The sequence below is a fragment of the Trichechus manatus genome, unplaced genomic scaffold, assembly GCF_000243295.1.
Source record: "Trichechus manatus latirostris isolate Lorelei unplaced genomic scaffold, TriManLat1.0 scaffold00030, whole genome shotgun sequence".
Lineage (NCBI taxonomy): Eukaryota > Metazoa > Chordata > Mammalia > Sirenia > Trichechidae > Trichechus > Trichechus manatus.
Genome location: NW_004443966.1, coordinates 17,507,328 through 17,529,663, shown reverse-complemented (window position 1 = coordinate 17,529,663; position 22,336 = coordinate 17,507,328). Strand labels below are relative to the sequence as shown.

The 22,336-nt window shown below is 40.1% G+C and overlaps 1 protein-coding gene across 10 annotated transcripts in view; it reads left to right on the top strand.

Moving 5' to 3' along the window:
* Positions 1-16,099, top strand: part of MYO9A (myosin IXA) — a 247,183-nt gene extending 231,084 nt beyond the window's left edge. For all 10 annotated transcript variants that reach the window (XM_023729773.1, XM_023729771.1, XM_023729777.1 and 7 more), the window contains 3 exons: positions 11,734-11,936; positions 14,096-14,238; positions 14,854-16,099. In XM_023729773.1, the coding sequence (XP_023585541.1) occupies positions 11,734-11,936; positions 14,096-14,238; positions 14,854-15,317 (810 nt within the window). In that variant the 3' untranslated portion in view covers positions 15,318-16,099. The remainder of the gene's footprint in view (positions 1-11,733; positions 11,937-14,095; positions 14,239-14,853) is intronic.
* Positions 16,100-22,336: the final 6,237 nt, after the last annotated feature.

The following is a 22,336-nucleotide window of genomic DNA, read 5'->3' as shown; positions in this document are numbered from 1 at the left end:
GGCCATGTCTTCATTGTCTTCTAAAAGCTTTATTGTTTTGCTTTTCATAGTTAGATATAGAGTCCACCTGAAAACAATTTTTGTTTATGGTATAATATAGGAAGTGGTCAAGTTTTTTTATTTCCACATGGATATCCAGTTTTTCTAGTACTATCTATTGAAAAAGCATACTTTCCATGCTGCCCTGTGGTTGTCCTTTGTTATAAATTAAGAGTATGTATATTTGGGTCTGTTTCTGAGGTCTCTGTTTTGACCATTTCTGCACCAATACCACACTATTTTAATTACTGTAGTTTTCTAAAAATGTTATCTGGTGGAACAAGTCATCCTACCTTATTCTTTAATGGTGTCTTGACTGTTCTCAGCTCTTTGTGTTTCTGTATAGATTATAGAATAGGCTTCACCAAAATTCTAGTGGGGTTTTTATTGGGATTGCATTGAATATGTAGTTCAAGTTAGGGGAAATTGATAGTTTTCCAGTATTTATTCTTCCCATCTGTGAATATGATGTATTGCTTCATTCTTTAGACCATTAACTCCTCCTGTTTTATAGTTTTGTATGTAGAGATCTTACATATCTTTAGCTTGAATTACTATTAGGAATTTAATATTTGTTAATATAGTTATAAATGGTATCATTTTAAAATTTTTATTTTCTGTTTGTTGATTGTTATATAAAAATAAAATTGATTTTGGTATTTTTGACCTAGTATTCAGCAACCTTGCTGAACTCATTTATTCTAATAATTCTTCTGTGGATTATTTTGGATTTCCTATTTCTACAGTCATATTATTCATGAATAATAACAGTTTCATATATTCTTTTGTAGACTCTATAGCGTTCATTTGTTTTTCTTGTATTAGCTAGAATCTCCATACAATCTTGAATGAAAGTGGTGATAGGGATCACTCTTGGCATGTTCCCAACCTCAAAGCTTTCAACCTTTTACCACTAAGTATGATGTTTGCTGTAGATTTTTTTTGCAGCTGCTTTATGAGATTAAGTATGTTTCATTCTATTCTTGGTTTTCTAAGAGTTGTTATTGTGACTCAGTGTTGAATTTTATGAAATGCCTTTACTGCATGTATTGAGATGTTCATGGGACTTTTATTTTAGTGATGTGACACATTATATTGAGTAAATTTCTAATGTTAAACTATCATTATTTTATTGCCATAAATTCAACTTAGTCATGAGATATTATCCTTTTGATGTGTATTGCTTGATTTAGGTTTTGGTACATTTTTTAAAGAGTTTTGCACCTGTGTTTATGAGTAAAATTGTCCTATAATAGCCTTTCCTTTTAATGTCCTTGTCATACTTTGGTATGAAGGCTATACTGGCCTTGGGGAATAGTCCTTTTTTTATGCTGTGGAATAATTTGTGTGAAATTTGTGTCATTTCTTCTTGTTTGACAGTGAAATCATCTAGGCCTAAAGTTTTCTCTCTAAAATAGCTTTGATTATAGATTCAGTTTCCTTAATAAATATAAGATTATTCAGATTTTTAATTTTTTCTATGGTAGTATTAATTAGTTGGATTTTTATAGGAATTTTTCTGTTTTGTCTGAAATTTCAGACTTATTGGCCTAAGGTTATTCATAGTATCCTGTTATCCTTTTCATGTCTGCAAGATTTATAGTGATATGCCTTTTTGCATTCCTGTCAAAATCAAGTCGATTCTGACACACAGTGACCCATTAGGATAGAGAAGAACTGCCGCATAGGGTTTCCAAGGCTAAAATCTTTTTTTTTTTTTTAATTGTGCTTTAGGTGAAAGTTTACAGCTCAAGTTAATTTCTCATACAAAAATTTATACACATATTGTTATGTGACACTAGTTGCAATTCCTGTACTGTAAGAGCACACTCCCCCTTTCCACCCCAGATTTCCCATGTCCGTTCAGCCAGCTCCTGTCCCTTTCTGCCTTCTCCTGCCTTGGACAGGAGCTGCCCATTTAGTCTCCTGTATCTACTTGAGCTAAGAAGCACACTCTTCACGAATATTATTTTAAGTTTTATGGTCGACTCTAATTTTTGTCTGAAGAGTTGGCTTCGGGAATGGTTTTAGTTCTGGGTTAACAGAGAGTCCAGGGGCCATGTCTTGGACAGTTCCTCTAGTCTCAGTCAGACGGTTAAGTCTGGTCTTTTTACGTGAATTTGAGTTCTGTACCCCACTTTTCTCCTGCTGTATCAGGGACTTTCTGTTTTATTCCCTGTCAGGGCAGTCATTGGTGGTAGCCAGGCACCATCTAGTCCTTCTGGTCTCAGGCTGATGGAATCTCTGGTTTATGTTGCCCTTCTGTCTCTTGGGCTAATATTTTCCTTGTGTCTTTGGTGTTCTTCATTCTCCTTTGCTCCAGGTGGATTGGGATCAGTTGATGCATCTTAGATGGCCGCTCACTAGCCTTTAAGACCCCAGACGCCACTCACCAAAGTGGAATGCAGAACATTTTCTTAATAAACTTTGTTATGCCATTTGACCTAGATGTCCTGCGAAACCACCGTCCACAGACCTGCCGCCCTGCTACTCTGTCCCTTGAAGTGTTTGGTTATGTTCAGGAAACTTCTTAGCTTTCGATTTAGTTCAGTTGTGCTGACTCCCCCTGTATTGTGTGTTGTCCTTCCCTTTATCTAAGATAATTCTTGTCTACCTTCTAGTTGATGAATTCCCTTCTCCCTCTCCCTCCCTCCCCACCCTCGTAACCATCAAATAATGTTTTTTTTCTGTGTTTAAACCTTTTCTTGAGTTCTTATCATAGTGATCTCATACAATATTTGTTCTTTTGCAACTAATTTCACTCAGCATAATGCCTTCCAGATTCATCCGTGTTATAAAATGTTTCCAGTATTTATCGTTGTTCTTTATAGTTGCACAGTATTCCATTGTGTGACTATACCATAATTTGTTTATCCACTGATCCGTTAATGGGCACCTAGGTTGTTTCCATCTTTTTGCTATTGTGAACAGTGCTGCAGTGAATATGGGTGTGCATGTATCTATTCATGTGACTGCTCTTATTTCTCTAGGATATATTCCAAGGAGTGGGATTGCTGGATTGTACGGTACTTTTATTTCTAGCTTTTTAAGGAAGTGCCAAATCGATTTCCAAAGTGATTGTACCATCTTACATTCCCACCAGCAGTGTACAAGCGTTCCAGTCTCTCCACAGCCTCTCCAACATTTATTATTTTGTGGTTTTTGGATTAGTGCTAGCCTTGTTGGGGTGAGATGGTATCTCTTTGTAGTTTTGATTTGCATTTCTCTAATGGCTAATGATTGTGAGCATTTCCTCATGTGTCTGTTAGCCGCCTGAATGTGTTCTTTGGTGAAGTGCCTGTTCATATCCCATGCCCATTTTTTAATTGGGTTATTTGTCTTTTTGTTGTTGAGGTTTTGCAGTACCTTACAGATTTTTGAGATCAGACCCTGATCAGGTATGTCGTAGCCAAAAAAATGTTTCTAGTCTGTAGGTTGTCTTTTTACTCTTTTGGTGAAGTCTTTTGATAAGCATTAGTGTTTCATTTTTAGGAGCTCCCTAAAAATCTAGTTTATCTAGTTTCTCTTCTGGTGTTTGTGCATTGTTCGTTATGGTTTGTATTCTGTTTATGCCATGTATTAAGGCTGTTAGCATTGTCTCTATTTTTTCTTCCATGATCTTTATCATTTTGGATTTTATATTTAGGTCTTTGATCCATTTTGAGTTAGTTTTTGTACATGGTGTGAGGTATGGGTCTTGTTTCATTTTTTTGCAGGTGGATATCAGGTTATGCCAGTACCATTTGTTAAAGAGACTGTCTTTTCCCCATTTATCAGACTTTAGGCCTTTGTCAAATGTCAGCTGCTCATAGATGGATGAATTTATGTCTGGAATCCCAATTCTGTTCCATTAAGCTATGTATCTGTTGTTGTACCAGTACCAAGCTGTTTTGACTACCATGGCTGTGTAATAGGTTCTAAAATCAGGTAATGTGAGGCCTCCCACTTTGTTCTTCTTCTTCAGTAATGCTTTACTTATCCGGGGCCTCTTCCCTTTCCATATGAAGTTGGTGATTTGTTTCTCCATTTCATTAAAAAATGTTGTTGGAATTCGGATCAGCATTACAATGTATCTGTAGATTGCTTTGGGTAAAATTGACATTTTCACAATGTTGAGTCTTTTGCCCATGAGCAAGGTGTGTTTTTCCCCTTACATAGGTCTCTCTTGTTTTCTTGGCAGTAGTGTCTTGTAGTTTTCTTTGTGAAGGTCTTTTACGTCTCTGGTTAGATTTATTCCTCAGTACTTTATCTTCTTAGAGGCTATTGTAAATGGTATTGACTTGGTGATTTCCCCTTTGAAGTTCTTGTTGTTAGAGTAGAGGAATCCAGCAGATTTTTGTATGTTTATCTTGTATCCTGACACTTTGCTGAAATCTTCTACTAGTTCCAGTAGTTTTTTTTGTGGATTCTTTGGAGTTTTCTGTGTATAAGATCATATCATCTGCAAATAGGGATACTTTTACTTCTCCCTTACAAATTTGGATGCCCTTTATTTCTTTTTCTTGCCTTATTGTTCTGGCTAGGACCTCTAGCACAATGTTGAATAAGAGTGGTGTTAAAGGGCACCTTTGTCCAGTTCCCGTTCTCAAGGGGAATGCTTCCAGACTCTATCCATTTAGGATGATGTTGGCTATTGGCTTTGTATAAATGTCCTTTATTATATTGAGGAGTTTTCATTCTATTCCTATTTTGCTGAGATTTTTATCATGAATGGGTGTGGGACTTTGTCAAATGCCTTTTCTGTATCAATTGATAAGATCATACGGTTCTTATCTTTTTATTTTATTTGTGTGATAGAGTAGATTGATTGTTTTTCTAGTGTGGAAGCATCCCTGCATACCTGGTATGAATCCTGCTTGGTCATGGTGAATTATTTTTTTGATATGTTGTTGCATTCTATTGGCTAGAATTTTGTTGAGGATTTTTGCGTCTGTGTTCATGAGGGATATTGGTCTGTAATTTTCTTTTTTTGCGGTATCTTTACCTGGCTTTGGTATCAGGGTTATGCTGGCTTCATAGAATGAGTTCAGGAGTATTCCATCCTTTTCTCTGCTCTGAAATACCTTTAGTAGTAGTGGTTCTAACTCTTCTCTGAAAGTTTGGTAGAATTCTCCAGTGAAGCCGTCAGGGCCAGGGTTTTTTTTTTGTTGTTGTTGTTGTTAGGAGTTTTTAAATTACCTCTTCAATCTCTTCTTTAGTTATAGGTTTATTTAGTTTTTCTACCTTGGTTTGTGTTAGTTTAGGTAATTAGTGTGTTTCTAGAAATTTGTTCATTTCCTGTAGGTTTTCAGATTTGTTGGAGTATAATTTTTCATAGTATTCTGTTATGATTCTTTTAATTTCAGTTGAGTCTGTTGTGATATCGCCCTTGTCATTTGTTACTTGGGCTATTTGCTTCTTCTCCTGTTTTTCTTTTGTCAGTTTGGCCATTGGTTATCGATTTTGTTGATCTTTTCAAGGAACCAGCTTTTGATCTTGTTAACTCTTTCAGTTGTTTTTCTGTTCTCTGTTTCATTTATTTCTGCTCTAATTTTAATTATTTCCTTTCTTCTGGTGCCCAAGGGCTTCTTTTGCTGCTCTTTTTCTATTTGTTCGAGTTGTAGGGTTAATATTTTGATTTTGGCCCTTTCTTCTTTTTGGATATGTGCATTTATTGCTATAAATTGACCTTTGAGCACTGCTTTTGCTGTGTCCCAGAAGTTCTGGTAGGATGTTTGTTTTCATTCTCATTTGAATCTGTGAATTTATTTTATCCTTGATTTCTTCTATAACCCAGTAGTGTTTGATCAAAGTGTTGTTCAGTTTCCATGTATTTGATTTTTTTTCCTTGCTTTTCCTGTTATTGATTTCTAGTTTTATAGCTTTGTGGTCAGAAAAGATGCTTTGTAAAATTTTGATGTTTTGGATTCTGTTAAGGCTCACCTTGTGGCCTAATATGTGGTCTGTCCTGGAGAATGTTCCATGTGCATTGGAAAAGAAAGTATACTTGGCTGCTGTTGGGTGGAGTGTTCTGTATATGTCTATGAGATCAGGTTGGTTGATTGTGGCATTTAGATCTTCCATGTCTTTATTGAGCTTTTCTCTGGATGTTCCAAGGCTATAATCTTAATGAATGCAGACTGCCACATCTTTCTCCTGCAGAGTGACTGGTGGGTTTGAACTGCTAACCTTTTGTTTAGCAGCCGAGTGCTTAACCACTGCACCACCAGGGCTCTTGCATTCCTGCCATTGGTTATTTTTGCCTTCTCTCTTTTTTCCTTCATCAGTCTTGCCAGGGTTTAAAAAATATTAGTCTTTTCAGGAACCATGTTTTGGCATTGAGCCTCTTTTTTGTAATGTTTGTTCTTTATTTTTTCCTCCTTGGGGTTATTTTGTTGTATCTAGTTTCCTGAAATAGATGCTGTCTTAGTTATCTAGTGCTGCTGTAACAGAAATACCACAAGTAGATGGCTTTAACAAAGAGAAATTTATTCTCTCACAGTCTAGGAGTGTTGAAGTCTGAATTTAGGGTGCTACCTCTAGGGGAAAGCTTTCTCTGTCAGCTCTGGAGGAAGGTCCTTATCATCAGTCTTTGCCTGGTCTGGGACTTCTCAGCATAGGGACCCTGGGTCCAAAGGACACGCTCCCTTCCTGGTTCTTCGTTCTTGATGGCATGAAGTCTCTCTGCTCACTTCTCTGTTTTATATCTCAAAAGAGATTGACTCAAAATACAACCTAATCTTGTAGATTGAGTCCTGCCTCATTAACATAACTGCCTCTAATCCTGCCTCGTTAACATCATAAAGATGGGATTTACAACACATAGGAAAATCACATCAGATGACAGAATGGTGGACAGTCATACAATGCTGGGAATCATGGCCCTAGCCAAGTTTTGGGGAACACAGTTAATCCATAACAGATGCTTACCTCTTTAATTTTTAACCTTTCTTCTTTTTTAATATATGCATTTGGGGCTATAACTTTTTCTATAGGTGTTGTGTTGTTAGGTGCCATCGAGTCGGTTACGATTCATAGTGACCCGGTGTGCAACAAAACGAAACACTGCCCGGTCCTGCACCATCCTCACAATCATTGTTGTTTGAGCCCATTGTTGCAGCCATTGTGTCAGTCCATCTCATTGAGGGTCTTCCTCTTTTTTGCTGACCCTCTACTTTACCAAGCATGATGTCCTTCTCCAGGGACTGGTACCGCCTGATAACATGTCCAAAGTATGTGAGACAAAGTCCTGCCATCCTCGCTTCTGAGGAACATTCTGGCTGTGCTTCTTCCAGGACAGATTTGTTCTTTTTTCTGTCAGTTCATGGTATATATATTGAATATTCTTCACCAACACCACAATTCAAAGGCATCAATTCTTCTTCGGTCTTCTTTGTTCATTGTCCAGCTGTCGCATACATATGAGGCGACTGAGAACAATATGGCCTGGGTCAGGCATACCTTAGTTCTTAAAGTGACATCTTTGCTTTTTAACACTTTAAAGAAGTCTTTGGCAGCAGATATGCACAATGTAATATGTCGTTTGATTTCTTGACTGCTGCTTCCATAGGCATTGATTTCTATAGGTAGGCAGAGCTTCAGCTGTATCCCGCAGAGCTTCAGCTGATATTATCATTTAGTTAAAAATACTTTTGATTTTGTTGTGATTTCGTGTTTGACCATGGGTTTTTTAGAAATCTGTTTATTAATTTTTGAATATATGGAGTTTTTGGTTATTTCTTTGTAATTGCAGTACCATAAATATTAGTTTAAGTTATTTTAATGATCAGATAAATTATTTCAATACTTAGAAATTTGGTGTCTTGCTATGTGTGCTTTAAAATAATGTGTATTCTGTAGATGTTGGATACTGAATTCTATACATGTCTGTTAGATCACTGATGTTAAGTTGTTCAGTTCTATATCTCTGCTGATTGTGCATACTTGTTCTCTCACTGCTGATTATAGCTTTGTCTATTTCTTTGAGTAGTTCTGTCAGTTTTTTACTTTAAATCTTTTGAAGCTATTTCTGAGGTACATATAAATTTGGAAATTTAATATGTTTTTCATAATTTGAACATTTTATCATTGCGAAATACTCCTCTTCATCGCAGGTAACACTTCTTACTTTAAAGTCTACTTTGGCTGGAATTGGTGTAACTATACCAACCGCAAAACCAACTTCATTGCCGTCGAGTCGATTCCGACTCGGAGCGACCATATAGGACAGAGTAGAACTGCCCCATAGGGTTTCCAAGGAGTGGCTGGTAGACTCGAACTGCCTGAGCTTGTAACCATGCTTTCTTTTGATTACTACTTTTTAGTATATTTTATTTCCATCGTTTTGTTTTCAGCCTTTCCAAATTCTTATGTTTTATATGTGTGCCTTGTAAACATCATATAGTTGGGTTTTCTTAATACAGTCTGACAATCTTCAGATTTTAACTGGAGTATTTAATCTATTTACATTTAATATAGTCATCAATACATTTGGGTTTAAATCTACTGTTTTATTATGTGCTTTTTTTAATCCTACCTGATACATCTTCCTTTTCTTCCTTGCTTTTTTGTGCTTTCTTGCCTTTTTTTTTTTTTTTTACTGCTTTTTATTGTTCCATTTTTTCTTACGTTAGTTTAGAAGTTTTACATTCTTTAGTTTAGAAGTTTTATATTCTTTTAATAGTCAGTGTAGAGATTACAGCATGAGTCTTGAGTCTATGACCTATCAAAGTCTGATCTTAGTATACTTTCACCCTCTTCCCATATAATGCAAGGACTTTAATATGCTTTAGCTATATCTTCTTCCTGATATGGTTGCTGTTGTGTACTTTAAATCCAGCATGTCGTTATTATTATGTTTTATGCAGTCAGTATTCATTTAGACTTACTCACATACTTAAACCATTTTTATTACTCTTCATTTATCCCTGCATCTCTGACTTTTCTTCTTGAGTCATTTAACTCTTCTCTGTAGTATTTTCTTTAGTGCAGGTCTGCTGGTGACAGATTCTTTGTCTCAGTTTGCCAGAAAATGCCCTTATTGCACTTTCATTCTTTTTAATATTTTATTATGTTTAAGGTGAGCATTTACACAGAAATTAGGCTCCCATTTAACAGTTTCTACACAAATTATTCAGTGATATTGGTTACATTTTTCACAATTTGCCATTATTCTCATTCATTCCGTTCTGGTTTATCATTTCCAGTACTCTATTTTCCATGCCCCCTTACCTTCTCATCTTTTCTTTAGAGTAATTTTTGACCATTTGGTCGCCTATAGTTGATTTTTTTTTTTTTTAAGGAAGCTCATTACTCACAAGTGATACTCCTTATTTTATGATCCAATCTGTTATTTAGCTAATAGGTGACCTCAAGGGATAATTTCGTTTTAAGGTTTAAAGTGTATCTCAGGGCAGTAGTCTCAGGGAGTCCTCTAGTCTCAACCAGTCCAGTAAGTCTGGACTTTTTAAGAATTTGAGTTCCGTTCCACATTTTTCTCCCATTCTGTAAGGATCCATTTGATGTGGCCCTGATCAGAACTGTTGGTAATGTAGCCAGGCACTATCTAGTTCTTCTTGTCTCAGAGTAGATGAGGCCGAACACCTTCATTCTTAAAGGATATTTTTGCTATATATAGAATTCTAGGTTGGCCATTACTTTTTCCTTTCATCACTTTGAAAGTATTTCTTGTTTTCTGGCCTCCATTGTTTTTGTGGAGAAATAAGCACTGAATCTAATTGTTGCTTCTTTATTTATCCTTCCTAAGGGATGTAGGCTTTCTTAACTCTGTAGGTTGATATCTTTAATTGGTTTTGGAAAATGCTCTGCCATTGTCTCTTCAAATATTTTTCATATAGGCTCTCACTCCTCTCTGGTATTACAGTTAAGCATGGTGGACCTTTCTTTTCTGTCTACTTTGTCTTTTACCTTCTTTTCTGACTTTTTTCATTCTTTTATTTCTCTGTGCTTCATTCTGGATATTTTCTTCTGACCTAATTTCCAACGCACTAATTCTTTCTTCTTCTGCATCTAAAATGCTGTTAAATCAATTTGACATTATTAATAAACTTGATTGTGCTATATTTCTGGTCTAGAATTTCTCTTTGGTTCTTTTTCAAGTCTGCTGTGTCATTTTTTAAAATTGTTTCCAGTTCTTTGCCAAAATTTCAACTATATCTTACTGTTCCTTCAGCATGGTTATTTTAAGTCTGTCTAAAAGCCACAATATCTGGAGTCATTGAAGATTTCTGTTTTCTGTTGTTTTTACTGGTTCTCATTCATCTTGTCTCCTTATGTGATTGGTTATCTTTGTGTGTGTGAGAGTTTTTGAAAAGTTATTTGTACAAATATTTTGGGGCCTAGGATGATGTTAACTTTCCTTCAAAGAACATTTTCATTTTTTTTTTCTTCCAGGTCCTAGGGCACTAGCAATCTGGGATCACTTTAATCCAGTTTTAGGGATTACAGTTTTCTGGACCATTCAGATGACTTGAAGCTAGGCTACAGCCACTTCAAAGACTGTTATAATTTCAGTTTTAGCTTTACACCTAAGATGCAAACCTTCAGGATCCAGTATCACGCACAGGGGTTTTTACCAGGCAGCAACCCCCACCCTTGACTAGGTCTGGACTCCGACTTTTATTCTCTACCCCACGGGTTAGCAGACTTTTTCTGTAAAGGGCCAAAGAGTAGACGTTTTGTATACCATACAATCCTCTGTCAAAACATTCGAGTCTGCCATTATTCCACAAAAGCAGCCATAGGCAATAGGTGAATGAATGAGCATGAATGTATTCCTGTGATGCTTTATTTATAGGCACTAGGTCCAATTTGGTCCACAGGCTGTAGTTCACCAATCTCTTCTATAGTCTGTCAAAAGCTCAGACTCTCAGCCACCCCTTCTGAAATTTAGATCAGCTCTAAGTGCTAGGCTAGCCTCCTCTTGGTCTGCCTTGTTAGTTGTCTAGTGCCTTCAAGTGTATATTGATTTTTTTTTTTTTTTTTTAACATTTGGTCCAGTTGTTCTTAGTAGGAGATTTAATCTGAAATACCTAATCTATCATTATCAGAAACAGGAGTCATAAATCAATTTTAAAAGCACTGAGTTTCTTTTTTTCCTTATCTCAAGAATAGCAGTTTCTTGAGTAGTTCTCAGAATATATCTCACTAGCACCCTGTGCTAGTAATAGCTGCTCCCCTCCAAAAAACAAACAAAAAACAAAAAAGAACTGAGTGTCAGGACATGTTGCTATGGTCTTCCTAGAAAGATTGCACATCCCAAGGTTAATGTTATATAGCAGTGCTGTCCAACAGAACTTTCTGCCATGATGGAAGTGTTCTATACCTGCACTGTCCAATAGGGTAGTCCACATGTGGCTATTAAACACTTCAGCTGTGGCTAGTGCAACTACAGAATTACTTTAAAAAGGCACGTGTGGCTGTTTAGTTTGGGGTGGATCCAGCTTAAAAGAATCTCGTTTTAGTATACACATGTTCCTATCCTCCCACCCGCTTAAGTGTCCATTTTCCAGTGCTCTTGCAAGAAATACTTAACCAATGGATGGCGTTCCATGAAATATCCTAGGCTTTGCAGAATGTTTACGTTTTTCCCTACCATTCACCTGATGTGATGAAAGTACACTTGTTTTCCTAACTGGGCCACATAAAACTGATGCAGTCATTCAATTTACTTTCTAACACGGATTTTCTCTGCAGGGAAAGGGGCGTATTCGTCGAGGAAACTATCCAAGTCCTTCCTCTCCTGTTGTAGTTCGGCTGCCCTCCGTGTCCGATGTCTCAGAAGAGGCCTTGACTAGTGAGGCCGCTGTGGAGGCTGACATCACAGAACAGCAGCAAGCAGCTATGCAGCAGGAGGAGAGAGTGCTCACCGAGCAAATCGAGAACCTCCAGAAAGAGAAGTGAGTTTCCAGGGGGAAGAGGAGAGACCAGTTATTTTCTGTTTTCATTTCCTTCCTTCTATCCCATCTTTATTTTTCCTTATTCACAAAGTCTCCTATGTGTTAAACATTATGTCAGGTGATACAGGTGATGTGGAGATGACAAAGACATGATGCCTATACCTGGGCAGCAGTGTGAAAGTTGTCACCTCAGGAAAGGAAACTCCCTGAACTGGGAAACCTAATGCTGCCACAGTGTTGATTCAGGATAGGCTGATGGGGAGGAGGACACAGCACCCAAGTGGGAAGTCAGACTTAGTCAAGATTCAGCTGGCAGCAGTAGTAGATACCCAGGATGAGATATTGGATCCTAACAGGGCAGAGACCAGCCTCAGTGAGCAGATTTGTTTTCCAAAGGAGGAATAGCATTTCCAGGCTAAAACAAAGTCCATTTCAAGAGTGGGCATTATTCACAACTCCATGAAGGAAGGTGATTATCTGAAGATCAATATGGCTATGGGACCAGCAAATGGATGGTCAGAGTAAGGCAGTAACCCTGGTGGGTGGTGGGATACTGGGTAGGGAACTGGGTTGCGGTTTCGGAGAGAGACAAATAATCTCTGTGACCTCTGTCATTACTGGGATAAGGGTGGGGTGGTTGGGTGACACTACACCTTGAGGATAATACGAACATCTCATGGTTCTCTCTGAAGGTACTGTATTCTAGTTGTGGTTGACAATGCTGACTCTTAAGAAGTCTTAAAGAGATTTTTATTCCTGAGTTCCAGGATTCCAGGTCTGAGAACATGATCCATGATGGGGAGGCTGTTAAAGTACTTTTCACCTTTCAGGACTGATTCTGGAATTTGGGCAAGCTGAAAAAGCAACTAGGGCTCAGCCGTGACGAACATGATAAGGCAAAGGTGGTGTACAGTGACCAGGGGCTGGCTGTTTGCTATAAAAGTGATCTGAAAAGAGGGAGAAAGGATTTAACTCAGCTTCGATGAAGATCGTATCGGAGGTCTTGAAGGAAGGAAGAGTAAGAGTTTGCTAGGAAGAGGAAAGTCTTTCCAGAAAAAGGAAAAAATATGGGCTATGTGTCAGAGGTGTGAATGCACATGGCTTATGGCAGTTGTTGCTGTAGCAATTGTAGAGTTGCTGGTGAGACCATCCTTGAAAAGATTGTCCGTGAAATTAGTCAGAGTGGAAGTGAAACTATGAGGGTTCTGGTAGGGATGAGGCTTGGTGAAGAAGGGAGTAAGAATTAGAAGGATAAGGAGGTTGTGGACAGAGAGTAGAGTATTGGATTTCAGAGCTGTATATTTCCAGGTAAGACAAACTCGACGATCTGCCCTTTGGGGAAAAATTGCTTATATATAAAGTAGAAAAAAAAAAGGTTGTTGAAAGTTGCAGGCAGAAAGGAATTTTGGGGTTAGGGAATTGAACTGTGTTTTTACAAAGATAACTGATTGAAATACATCAGAGTGACGTCAGGCAGTAGCGAGAAAGCAAGATTAGGAGCAAGTACCGAAGACTTTAAGGATAAGGGAACATAACTGAGACGTAGGTAGGTGACTGTGTTGAAGAGGGGTAAAGAATACTGTAACTGGTGATGGCATAAGCTTCAAAGGACAGAAAAGATCACTTACTGTTTTTCTTCATCTGGCAGTCTCTCTCTAATCAAGATAGAGGACATAGTATGTAGGCAGTTTGTAGGCAGTTAGTAAAGTTCTATGGAAAATAGTTTTAGAGCTAGAAGGAATCCTAGAGATTGTCTAGTTTAATTTTTCTGTAGATGAGGAGGCTGAGGTTCAGAGAGAGGAAGGTACTTTCCTGATGTATTATGAAGGAGTTCAGAGTTACATTAGAACCCTGATCTCCTAATTATTAGTCCAGGGTTCATTTTACCAAAAGAACTTACAGCTATAGCATCTTTCCCCATCCATCCCACCCTCACCTCTGTTACTGGTTTTAGCCTTTGCTGTCTATCATTTTGTCCTTTAGTCAGTATAGTTTTAGCCTTCACCATTACCTTGGCCTACAGCTTACACCACCCTTGATGGGGACAGTAAGAAATGTGACTGTGACTTAGATTCCTGACTTTCACGGAAAGTCTTTTTTCCTGTTATCGTCCTTCCACTTTTATCAAATGCTAATGGTTTCCTGACTGTATCTTTCAGGGAGGAGCTAACGTTTGAAATGCTTGTACTGGAACCCCGTGTCTCTGATGATGAAACCCTTGAGTCTGAGGCCTCCATTGGGACTGCCGATAGCTCAGAAAATTTGAATATTGAGCCTGAAGGTGCTGTCTCTGAGAAACCAGGTAAACGAACATATTAGACCAGACTCCAGATTTGTTTGCAAAGAATGAAAAGGATTCCCAGACTAAGACAAAGTCCTGTTCAAGAATGCCCTCACCTCCCACGAAAAAGTGACAGAATCCTAAGGAGTTGAAATATATATTGCTCATTGTGAAACTTACATATAAATTGTTCATCCAGCTTTTTTTCTAGTTTAATGTTTTTCCCTATAATATCACAGTATCACAACATGTGTTGTCTTACTGACCCATGACCCATTCTCTAAAGATGGGTAGGGTAGTAAGAGTTGGGCCCCACAGTGAGATGGGACTGTACTGAAGGAGGTATTTAACTGGTGGCATGTCTCAGGAAGACATAGAACTTACTGCATGTCCTGGCAGTTTTATAAATGATGACAGCTCTAGGCCTCTCCTAACGGCATAGTCAAGCACCAGACTTCCTGAGAGTGGATTCTGAAATGATACATGTAAGAAACGGATAGTGAGCTCTTCTTGACTTGTGACTCTGCACAAAGTAGGTCAGCCTGGAGTCTCCAAATCTTAGCCCAGCTAACTTCACATGATGATTTGTTTTAGAGAGAACTGTCATTTACAGCTTTGGTCTCTTTTTTGCGTTAGAGAGAAGCTTAGCCCTTAACTCCCTGAAGGGAGCTGGCAAGTCGGAACCTTTAATCAAGTTGCGAAAGCAGCTAAAAAAGCAGCAAGACTCTTTGGATTCAGTGGACTCTTCGGTCTCTTCTTTATGTCTGCCTAACACTGCATCTTCTCATGGGACCAGAAAACGATTTCAAATTTATTCCAAATCTCCATTCTACCGAGCTTCCTCAGCTGGTGAGGCCCTGGGAATGGAAGGGCCATTAGGCCCGAGTAAATCCCTGGAAGACAGGCCGCAGTTCATTAGCAGAGGAACATTCAACCCTGAAAAGGGCAAACAAAAATTAAAAAATGTGAAAAACTCACCTCAGAAAACCAAAGAGACCCCAGAGGGGACAGTAGTGTCTGGCCGAAAGAAAACTGTGGACCCAGACAGCAGCTCCACCCAACAGCTAGCTCTCTTTGGAAATAATGAGTTTATGGTCTGAATTGGCAGATGTGAGTCCCTTCACGGCCACAGAGTGGTAAACACATCTCATCTTTGGGGCCTTTTCTCATCACCTCGTCCACAACAGTCCATCCTAATTGTGGTCCTGCCTCTTGCCCAGGCATACAGCTAAGACCTTATGTGCTGAATTCCTAGGCCTCCTGCAGAAATGGAAAGGCCTCTCTGAAGCCTGCTAGGGTTGGTGCCAGCTGTGCCTTGGCTGCTGTATTTGAATTGAGGTTTCACCAAAAGTCAACCTAGGGCCTGGGCATTTTGGTCAGTTGTGAAGGTCTTTGTCCCGACCTTCTTTTCCCTTCTCAGAGGTGGGGGTTGAACTGGGAGAGGGGGATATTGTGGGACTAAGGGACCCACTGATGTCTGACATTTGAAGAAAACATACAAATATTTCTTAACTATGAAATCAAAAGCCTTGGGGTTTATTTTGGGATAGTTTGAAACTGGGGTGAGTATAATTTTTTTCCAGGGATTTATAGCAAAAAACCTGAGCCCTCTCTTTTAAGATTTTTTAAAAAACACTCTGTTATATTCTGGGTAAAGTAAAAAAGCAATTTTTTCATTAAGCCATCAGAGCGTGTCTCAGACATCTGGTTATACAATGAAGAAGAGTACATGTTTTCCTTTTTGATGATGTTTTGAAGTCATAACTATCAGTGCTGGTTTAACTCCTGGTTATTAGTTCCTTCCAGATATATCACATGGGCTGATGTTTCACTAGCCGTACTGTTCTCATGTTCCTTGGTCTAGTTTTTTTTTTTTGGTAGCTGGAAAAAAAAATGGTACTAAAGGCCCTTTATTGAAAAACAGCGGACCCCAGCCCTGGTGTTTGAAACATCCTTGGGTAGGTCTTCTAAATTTCATTGTGCCACTTCACCTTCCAAGCTGGAGACCTGTAGGTCCCTTTTTTTTTAAAAAAAAAAAAAAAAAACTGTTCCAAAGAGATGATGACCCCTAAACATGAGGGTTTCATCCTGATCCATCCAGGCTTTTCTCTTTGTAAAGGTTAAATTGAAGACCGCGTATGAGCCTATTAATCTGCTGGTGGATTTGCACCACAAACTCAGACCAGTAATGTGACCATTTAGTCCCTTCTCCCAAAACATTCACACGCAACATTGCAGGAGTAAGTGTACAGAAAGCTGCCAAAAAAAAAAAAGAAAGAGAAGTTTTTAATATGACCTATCTTTTATCTTCTTTTCCTCAGACCATCAGTATTAAATAGATGAAAAAAAATCAAGGACTACTTGAAGTTATTTTTGTTAGTGTTACTGGTTACTGAAGTTTACTGTAAATATATATGTATAGTATGCATATTTCTTTTTAACCTTGGGCTTCCCTCCTTCCCATGGAATTTCTTCCCACAGATTAGGGGCCATTGGACAGGAGGGTAAGATCACTCATCCCTGTGTTGAGGGAAAAGTGACCACCTTTTCACCACTGGGTGTCTCCATACACCCAAGTTATGATAGCATTTTAAGCTTCTTAGCATTCGTGGGATTAGAAATCTGTTTTTGCTATTTATAATGTATGAAAAAATAATGTATAAAAAACATGATACTCTTTCTTGAGATAAGTATGTGAAAATGTTTATTTTTAAAGTTACTAAATGCATCTTGTCTAACTACTACATGCACTGTTCTGAAAAAGAGCCTTTACCATCTGTAACCTGAATTTTGGTTATTCTTTCTTTTCATGCTTCTTCAATTTGAAGTTATGGAAATACTAAGTCTTTCATTAAGGGGGAGTCCCTCCTGTTGCACAACACTGAACCTCATGCCACTGCCTCAGTGGCTGTTGTCCAGCCCTAGAGGTCAGACTTGGAGTGGCAGCTACAGGTAGCAGGAGTCCAACCTCTCCCTGGGCTTGGTTCAGAATTGAGCCAGGGAAAGGAAGCTTTTAAAAATCTCCAGAATAATGATGGTTAATGAGTAAATATTAGACGTTATATCCCACAGATCCCTACCACCCTGTTCATGCTGCCCTGAGAAGTAATAAATGCTAAGCTTTAAAAAATCTGAATTTCAGAACCTGTCTTAGAAGAGAGCCCCTCGGCGTGGTCGTGTCAAAGTGGGGTTGCTGGTGCCTTGGGACACAGGGCCAGGCAGCACATCTTGTGTGTCGTGTTCGTGGGAGAGTGCTGGTCTGCTGTGCATGAGTGCTGCTCTCCACCTGCTCCAGGTCGTTTGCTGAGTACCATACAAAAAGAGAGAACCTCTGGCCCAGAGGAATGGCCTGGGGAACACATTTTGGCATATGTTCTCCCTTGGAAATCTTGGTGGGGTTTTTTGGCAAGATAAGTTTTTGGCAGTTAAAACTATTCATACAGGTCACTTTATGGGAACTAGGTGATGGATGTTAAGAGACTTTAGAATTTTACTCAGGGACCCAAGACCTGAATTTGGATACAATTAAATAAAAATATTTGTTTTTTGGTTGCTAGATTTGTGGATTTCTAGTTATTTAACAAGCTGCCAGAATGGGGGGCTATGGGGAAGGCAGTGTGAAGGAGAGATCCATGCAATTGTTAAGAATGGAGAGCAAGTGTGGAACCCTCCTGAAAGAAAAAGAAAAGCCGTTGTTCTCATAGGGGAACAGGCATTGTTGGCCTGATAAAGACATGAAGCCATAACCCTTAAAAACTGTCAGGACAAAGCGCAGTGTCTGCTCTCAGCTGGTCTAACTAGTCCTCTCTGTGGTGAATGGCCATCAACACAGAGTGATGCTGCATTACAATCACGATTAGCATATTTAACCTCGATGTGTGTCATAGATGTGTCTTCCTGTTGCTTTTCCTTTGCTGGTTTGTTCCTTTGAACTCGAAGGCTCTGAATCCCTGCATGGCAACAACATGGCAGCCCCACACTTGGAGCCCGTACTCCAGAATGCAGACCATTTTATTCGCATCACCCACTCCCAGCCTCCAACGAAGGCTGGATTTTCTGTTCTGTCCGGTGAAGTCAACGTATTCCTTTAATTGGCTGAGTATCCTGGACAGTGTTAATGGAAGCAGAGAAGTGTGATTTTAGGGTTATATTCTGTATCACAAAGTGTAGTGAATTAGTACTTTAACAGCAAATACAGGCAGGATTCAGGGAGGTGACAGACTTAGTTTGTAATGCACTTTGTACTTCCTGCCATTTTAGTTATCCTGCCACTCTGGGCTTCTGAAAATGCAAAGGGAGGTTGAGCCTTCCCAGTGTGAGCCGTGCAGGATGGAAGAGCCAAAAGTCAGGGAACAGGGTACTAGGGCCCCCACCTCCTCAGTCTTTGGAAACTTGCCGCAGCTCTTAGCCTGCTGGGAGGTCAGTGAAGATTTCTGTCCTGTGTTCCATCACAGTAAGGGTGTTTTCACTGTCAATGACAGAGGGTCACAGAAGGAGAGTATGCTGAAAGGAGGAGGTCCAGCGAGGTTCTACAGCCCCACTTCACTGCCTGTGGGCCGTGTGTTAACTAACAAATGAATGTGTTCCTTTCACAAGTACTTTGGTGAACTGGAAGAAGAAAGTATTCTCAGGATGTGTTCAAAGCTAAGAGAGTTTTAATTTTAAAAAGAAACACAGTCCAGACTCCCTCCTCCCCCGCCTCTTGGGGAGCTGGCCGTAGGGATGGGTCATTCTGTGTTGACAGATGTGTATGTCTATCCATAAGTTTGTGACATCTCCCCAGCACTGCCTCCCAACACCATCCTAGACTTGGTAGTAAAATTCCATGATGCTTGCAGAGTCCTCTGTCTCTCTATGCCCCTAGAATACTTTTAACCATTTTTCTCTGGAACCACTCCCACGTTTGATTTGGTGTTAAAGAGTTAACAGCAAACTGATGATTGTGGAGATGGATCTGTTTAGGTATTGTTGGTCTCTTGGTTGAAACTTTTGAAAAAAGCCCCACCAACGGGTCTTATCACTTTGCTCTCCATCCATACTTAATGCCTATTTATCAATCCTCTTAGGTCATATAAAAGTTGCAGCCTTTAAACCAAGTAATTGTATTTACTGGGGAAAGGGTGTGAACTACAGATTCGTATTATATTATTTTAATGGACTTAAAGTAATTTATAAGTATGCTGAGTGTAAATTTTTAAAAGAGTATGTATTGTAAAAGAACATATCCTGTGAAATATAATATCATTTTACTGTTTAATAGAATAATTCTATGAGAAGAATGATTTATCTCACCCACAAAACTGATTACATTCCTGATGCAATCAGCAGGCACTTTGTAATTTCATTTTTTGGTTTTTGGGTTTTTTTGGGGGGTGGGGAGGAAGACATCATCTGTATAAAGTGCAGTTTGTGTCATTCAATATGTGCACTGTATGGCTGGCTACAAAAAAACAGCTTGAACAAATCACTCCATGGCTCATTAAAGAACAAAGCTTCCAGAAGCTGCAATATGTGTGGTTTGTGTCTGACCATCCTGGTTCCCACCCCAACTCACTTCAGCCTGACCCCAAGGAACAGCAGTGATTTGTTAGTTATGCTAATTTGTTTTAAGGGGAGGACCCAGTCCAAAACTGACATACCACAAAGGTGATATGTTATTGGAACAGTTACTGGAATTCAATTGAATTCAAGTGAAGGTGAGATTCAGGGGGTTGATTTTTCTGTAATGGATGCTAGCTGCTGGATGTCTGAACTTCATTTAGTCAGCGTAGGGCTAGGATAGGCAATAAATCTGCATTTGGTGCTATATGTATTTTGAAGATGCAGAGAGCTTGGGATTTTAAACTGGGTTAGACCAGACTTCTAATATCCTAAAGTGACCCCAAAGCAAAGGATCTGCAAGGTTGTCATCCTGAGACAAGTAAGGGGAGATTTGACAAAGGCTTGAAGGCAGTGGCAGGAGAATTTTTTTTAAAGAAATGGACTCAGACTGTACTTCCTGTTCTGCATCTTGCTGTCTCTTATGAGATTATTCCTATCCCAGCTCATACAGACCCACTCATTTCTTTTTAACAATTGCTGAGCATTGCATTGTATAGCTGCACCATCATTTATTTCACCATCCCCTACTGATGGACACTTAGGTTGTTTCCAGTTCTTTGCTAGTTACAAACAATACTGCAGCAAACATCCTTGAACATGTATCTTTGCCCAACCACAGATTCTTAGAAAAAGAATTGAGCAGAAAGTGTACATTTGGAAAAATTTTTACAGCTCTTGTCAAATTGCTTCAGTATCTGGTCCCATGTCCCCTTCCACTGCTCTGTGTGTTCATAACTTTGCCATCTGTTTTTACATGTGTATTTGTTTAGATGAACTTTTTAGTATCACTTTGCCAAGTCTTGTTAGGCCATATTTTTAATATGAATACAGGGATGAAACAGCCACTGTGCCAGCCTTGAAAAGTTCACAGTCCGGCAGGGGTTGGGGTGACATCTAACAGTTACCCCAGTGAGACCAGGGCTGGGACTGAAGGCTGGACCACTGGCTCTGGGAGCCTCCAGGAAAGAGTAGCATTCCGGGTCTGGGGCAATCACGGAGGCCTCCATTGGGGAAGTTTCCTGCCTAGCTTTTGTACTGTTGACGGAACATTTTCTGGAACACCAACTCATTGAATTCTCACAACAGCCTTGTACAATAAGTACTATTATCTCCATTTTCCAGATGAGGAAACTGACATGGAGGTCTTTCCCAACTCCAGCCTCTGAGCTCGTCACTTCCCCCCCTTTCCTCTCTCTTTGCTTCCTGCAGCATTGCCCTCCAGCACACACACGGCTGAGTGAGCGATCCTGAGCCACACAGGCTGGTCTGGAAGGGCCCTGGGCTGGGGACACTGCCCCAGTGGTGCTTCCTTCCTAAAAAAGCCAGGTACAAAGAGCCCATCTGTCCACTGCACTGGCCTGCCCCAGGGCTAGGCTTTCAGGATGGGCAGGATCCTACCTCTGCCGTAGGGCCCAGACAGCACAAGCCTCCCTCACTCCCTCAACCAATGAATGCCAGGTCATCCCATCCTTTCTCCAGGCCAACACCCCCTTCCCCACCTGCCTGTCACAGTCTCAAAAATGAGGCCTGCCGAGTTCATTTGAAGGAAGTATCGCTTTCTTCCTGCAGGTTTTTAATGCACATTCCTCCGACAGGAGCCCACAGTCAGTCCCAAACTTTCTGTGTGAATGAGTTTATTCTATCTTCAGATTTGGAGAAGCCTGAGGCTCTCCGGGAGGTCGTGAGTGAAACGGTTAGGAAGGGGAGTGGAAATTAGGCAGTTAACCCCACACTGTCTTCCAGCCCCGACGTGCCTCTTCCTCCCTACCCTGTGGTCCAAGTTCTTAGTCTGGCAGTCACGAACCTTCACTGGCGATTTGAGCCTCAACAGCGCCCCAGAAAGCCCGGCGTGGAGGACTCAGGTGGGAGAAGACTTGGAGCGGTTGCATCGGCGTAGCCAGTCAATCTTGGCTCGTCTCCTCAGATCCTCAATTCCAGCCAGGACCTGTATTCCAGACCACAACCTGTATCCTCCCTCCTGCTTCTCCCTCCTCGCGTCCCGCTAGTCTCGATCACTGTCTTGCCTTCGTGGGGACAAATCATGTGTGCGCATGCCAGAGGGATTTACCGTCTGTAGAGAACAGCGGCTCTTCTCTGGCTCTGGCTCCCCTGCGTGTCGACAACGGGAACTGCAGCTCGGGCACACCTGAGGGAATTACGAGAAACACCTAACAGCGGCTCTTTGCCGGCTCTGGCTCCCCCGCGTGTCAACAACCGAAACTACAGCTTGGGCAAAGTTGAGGGAATTACGGTAAGTACCCAAGAGTTGCTCTTCCAGGTTCTGGCTCCCTCGCGTGTTGACAACCGGAAGGGGCGCACGCAGCGCTTGGGCTTGGCGCGCCTGTGGTATCTCTTGGAAGAGCGGAAGGGTGGGCTTCAGAGCCGGTTGTCAGTATGCCCCCTGCCTGGCTGGAGGGTGGGGGAGTGATAGTTAAAGGGTGTAGGGTATCTTTGTTCTAAATGTTCTAAAATGTAGTGGTGATGGTTGCACAACTCTGAATATACTAAAAACCACTGA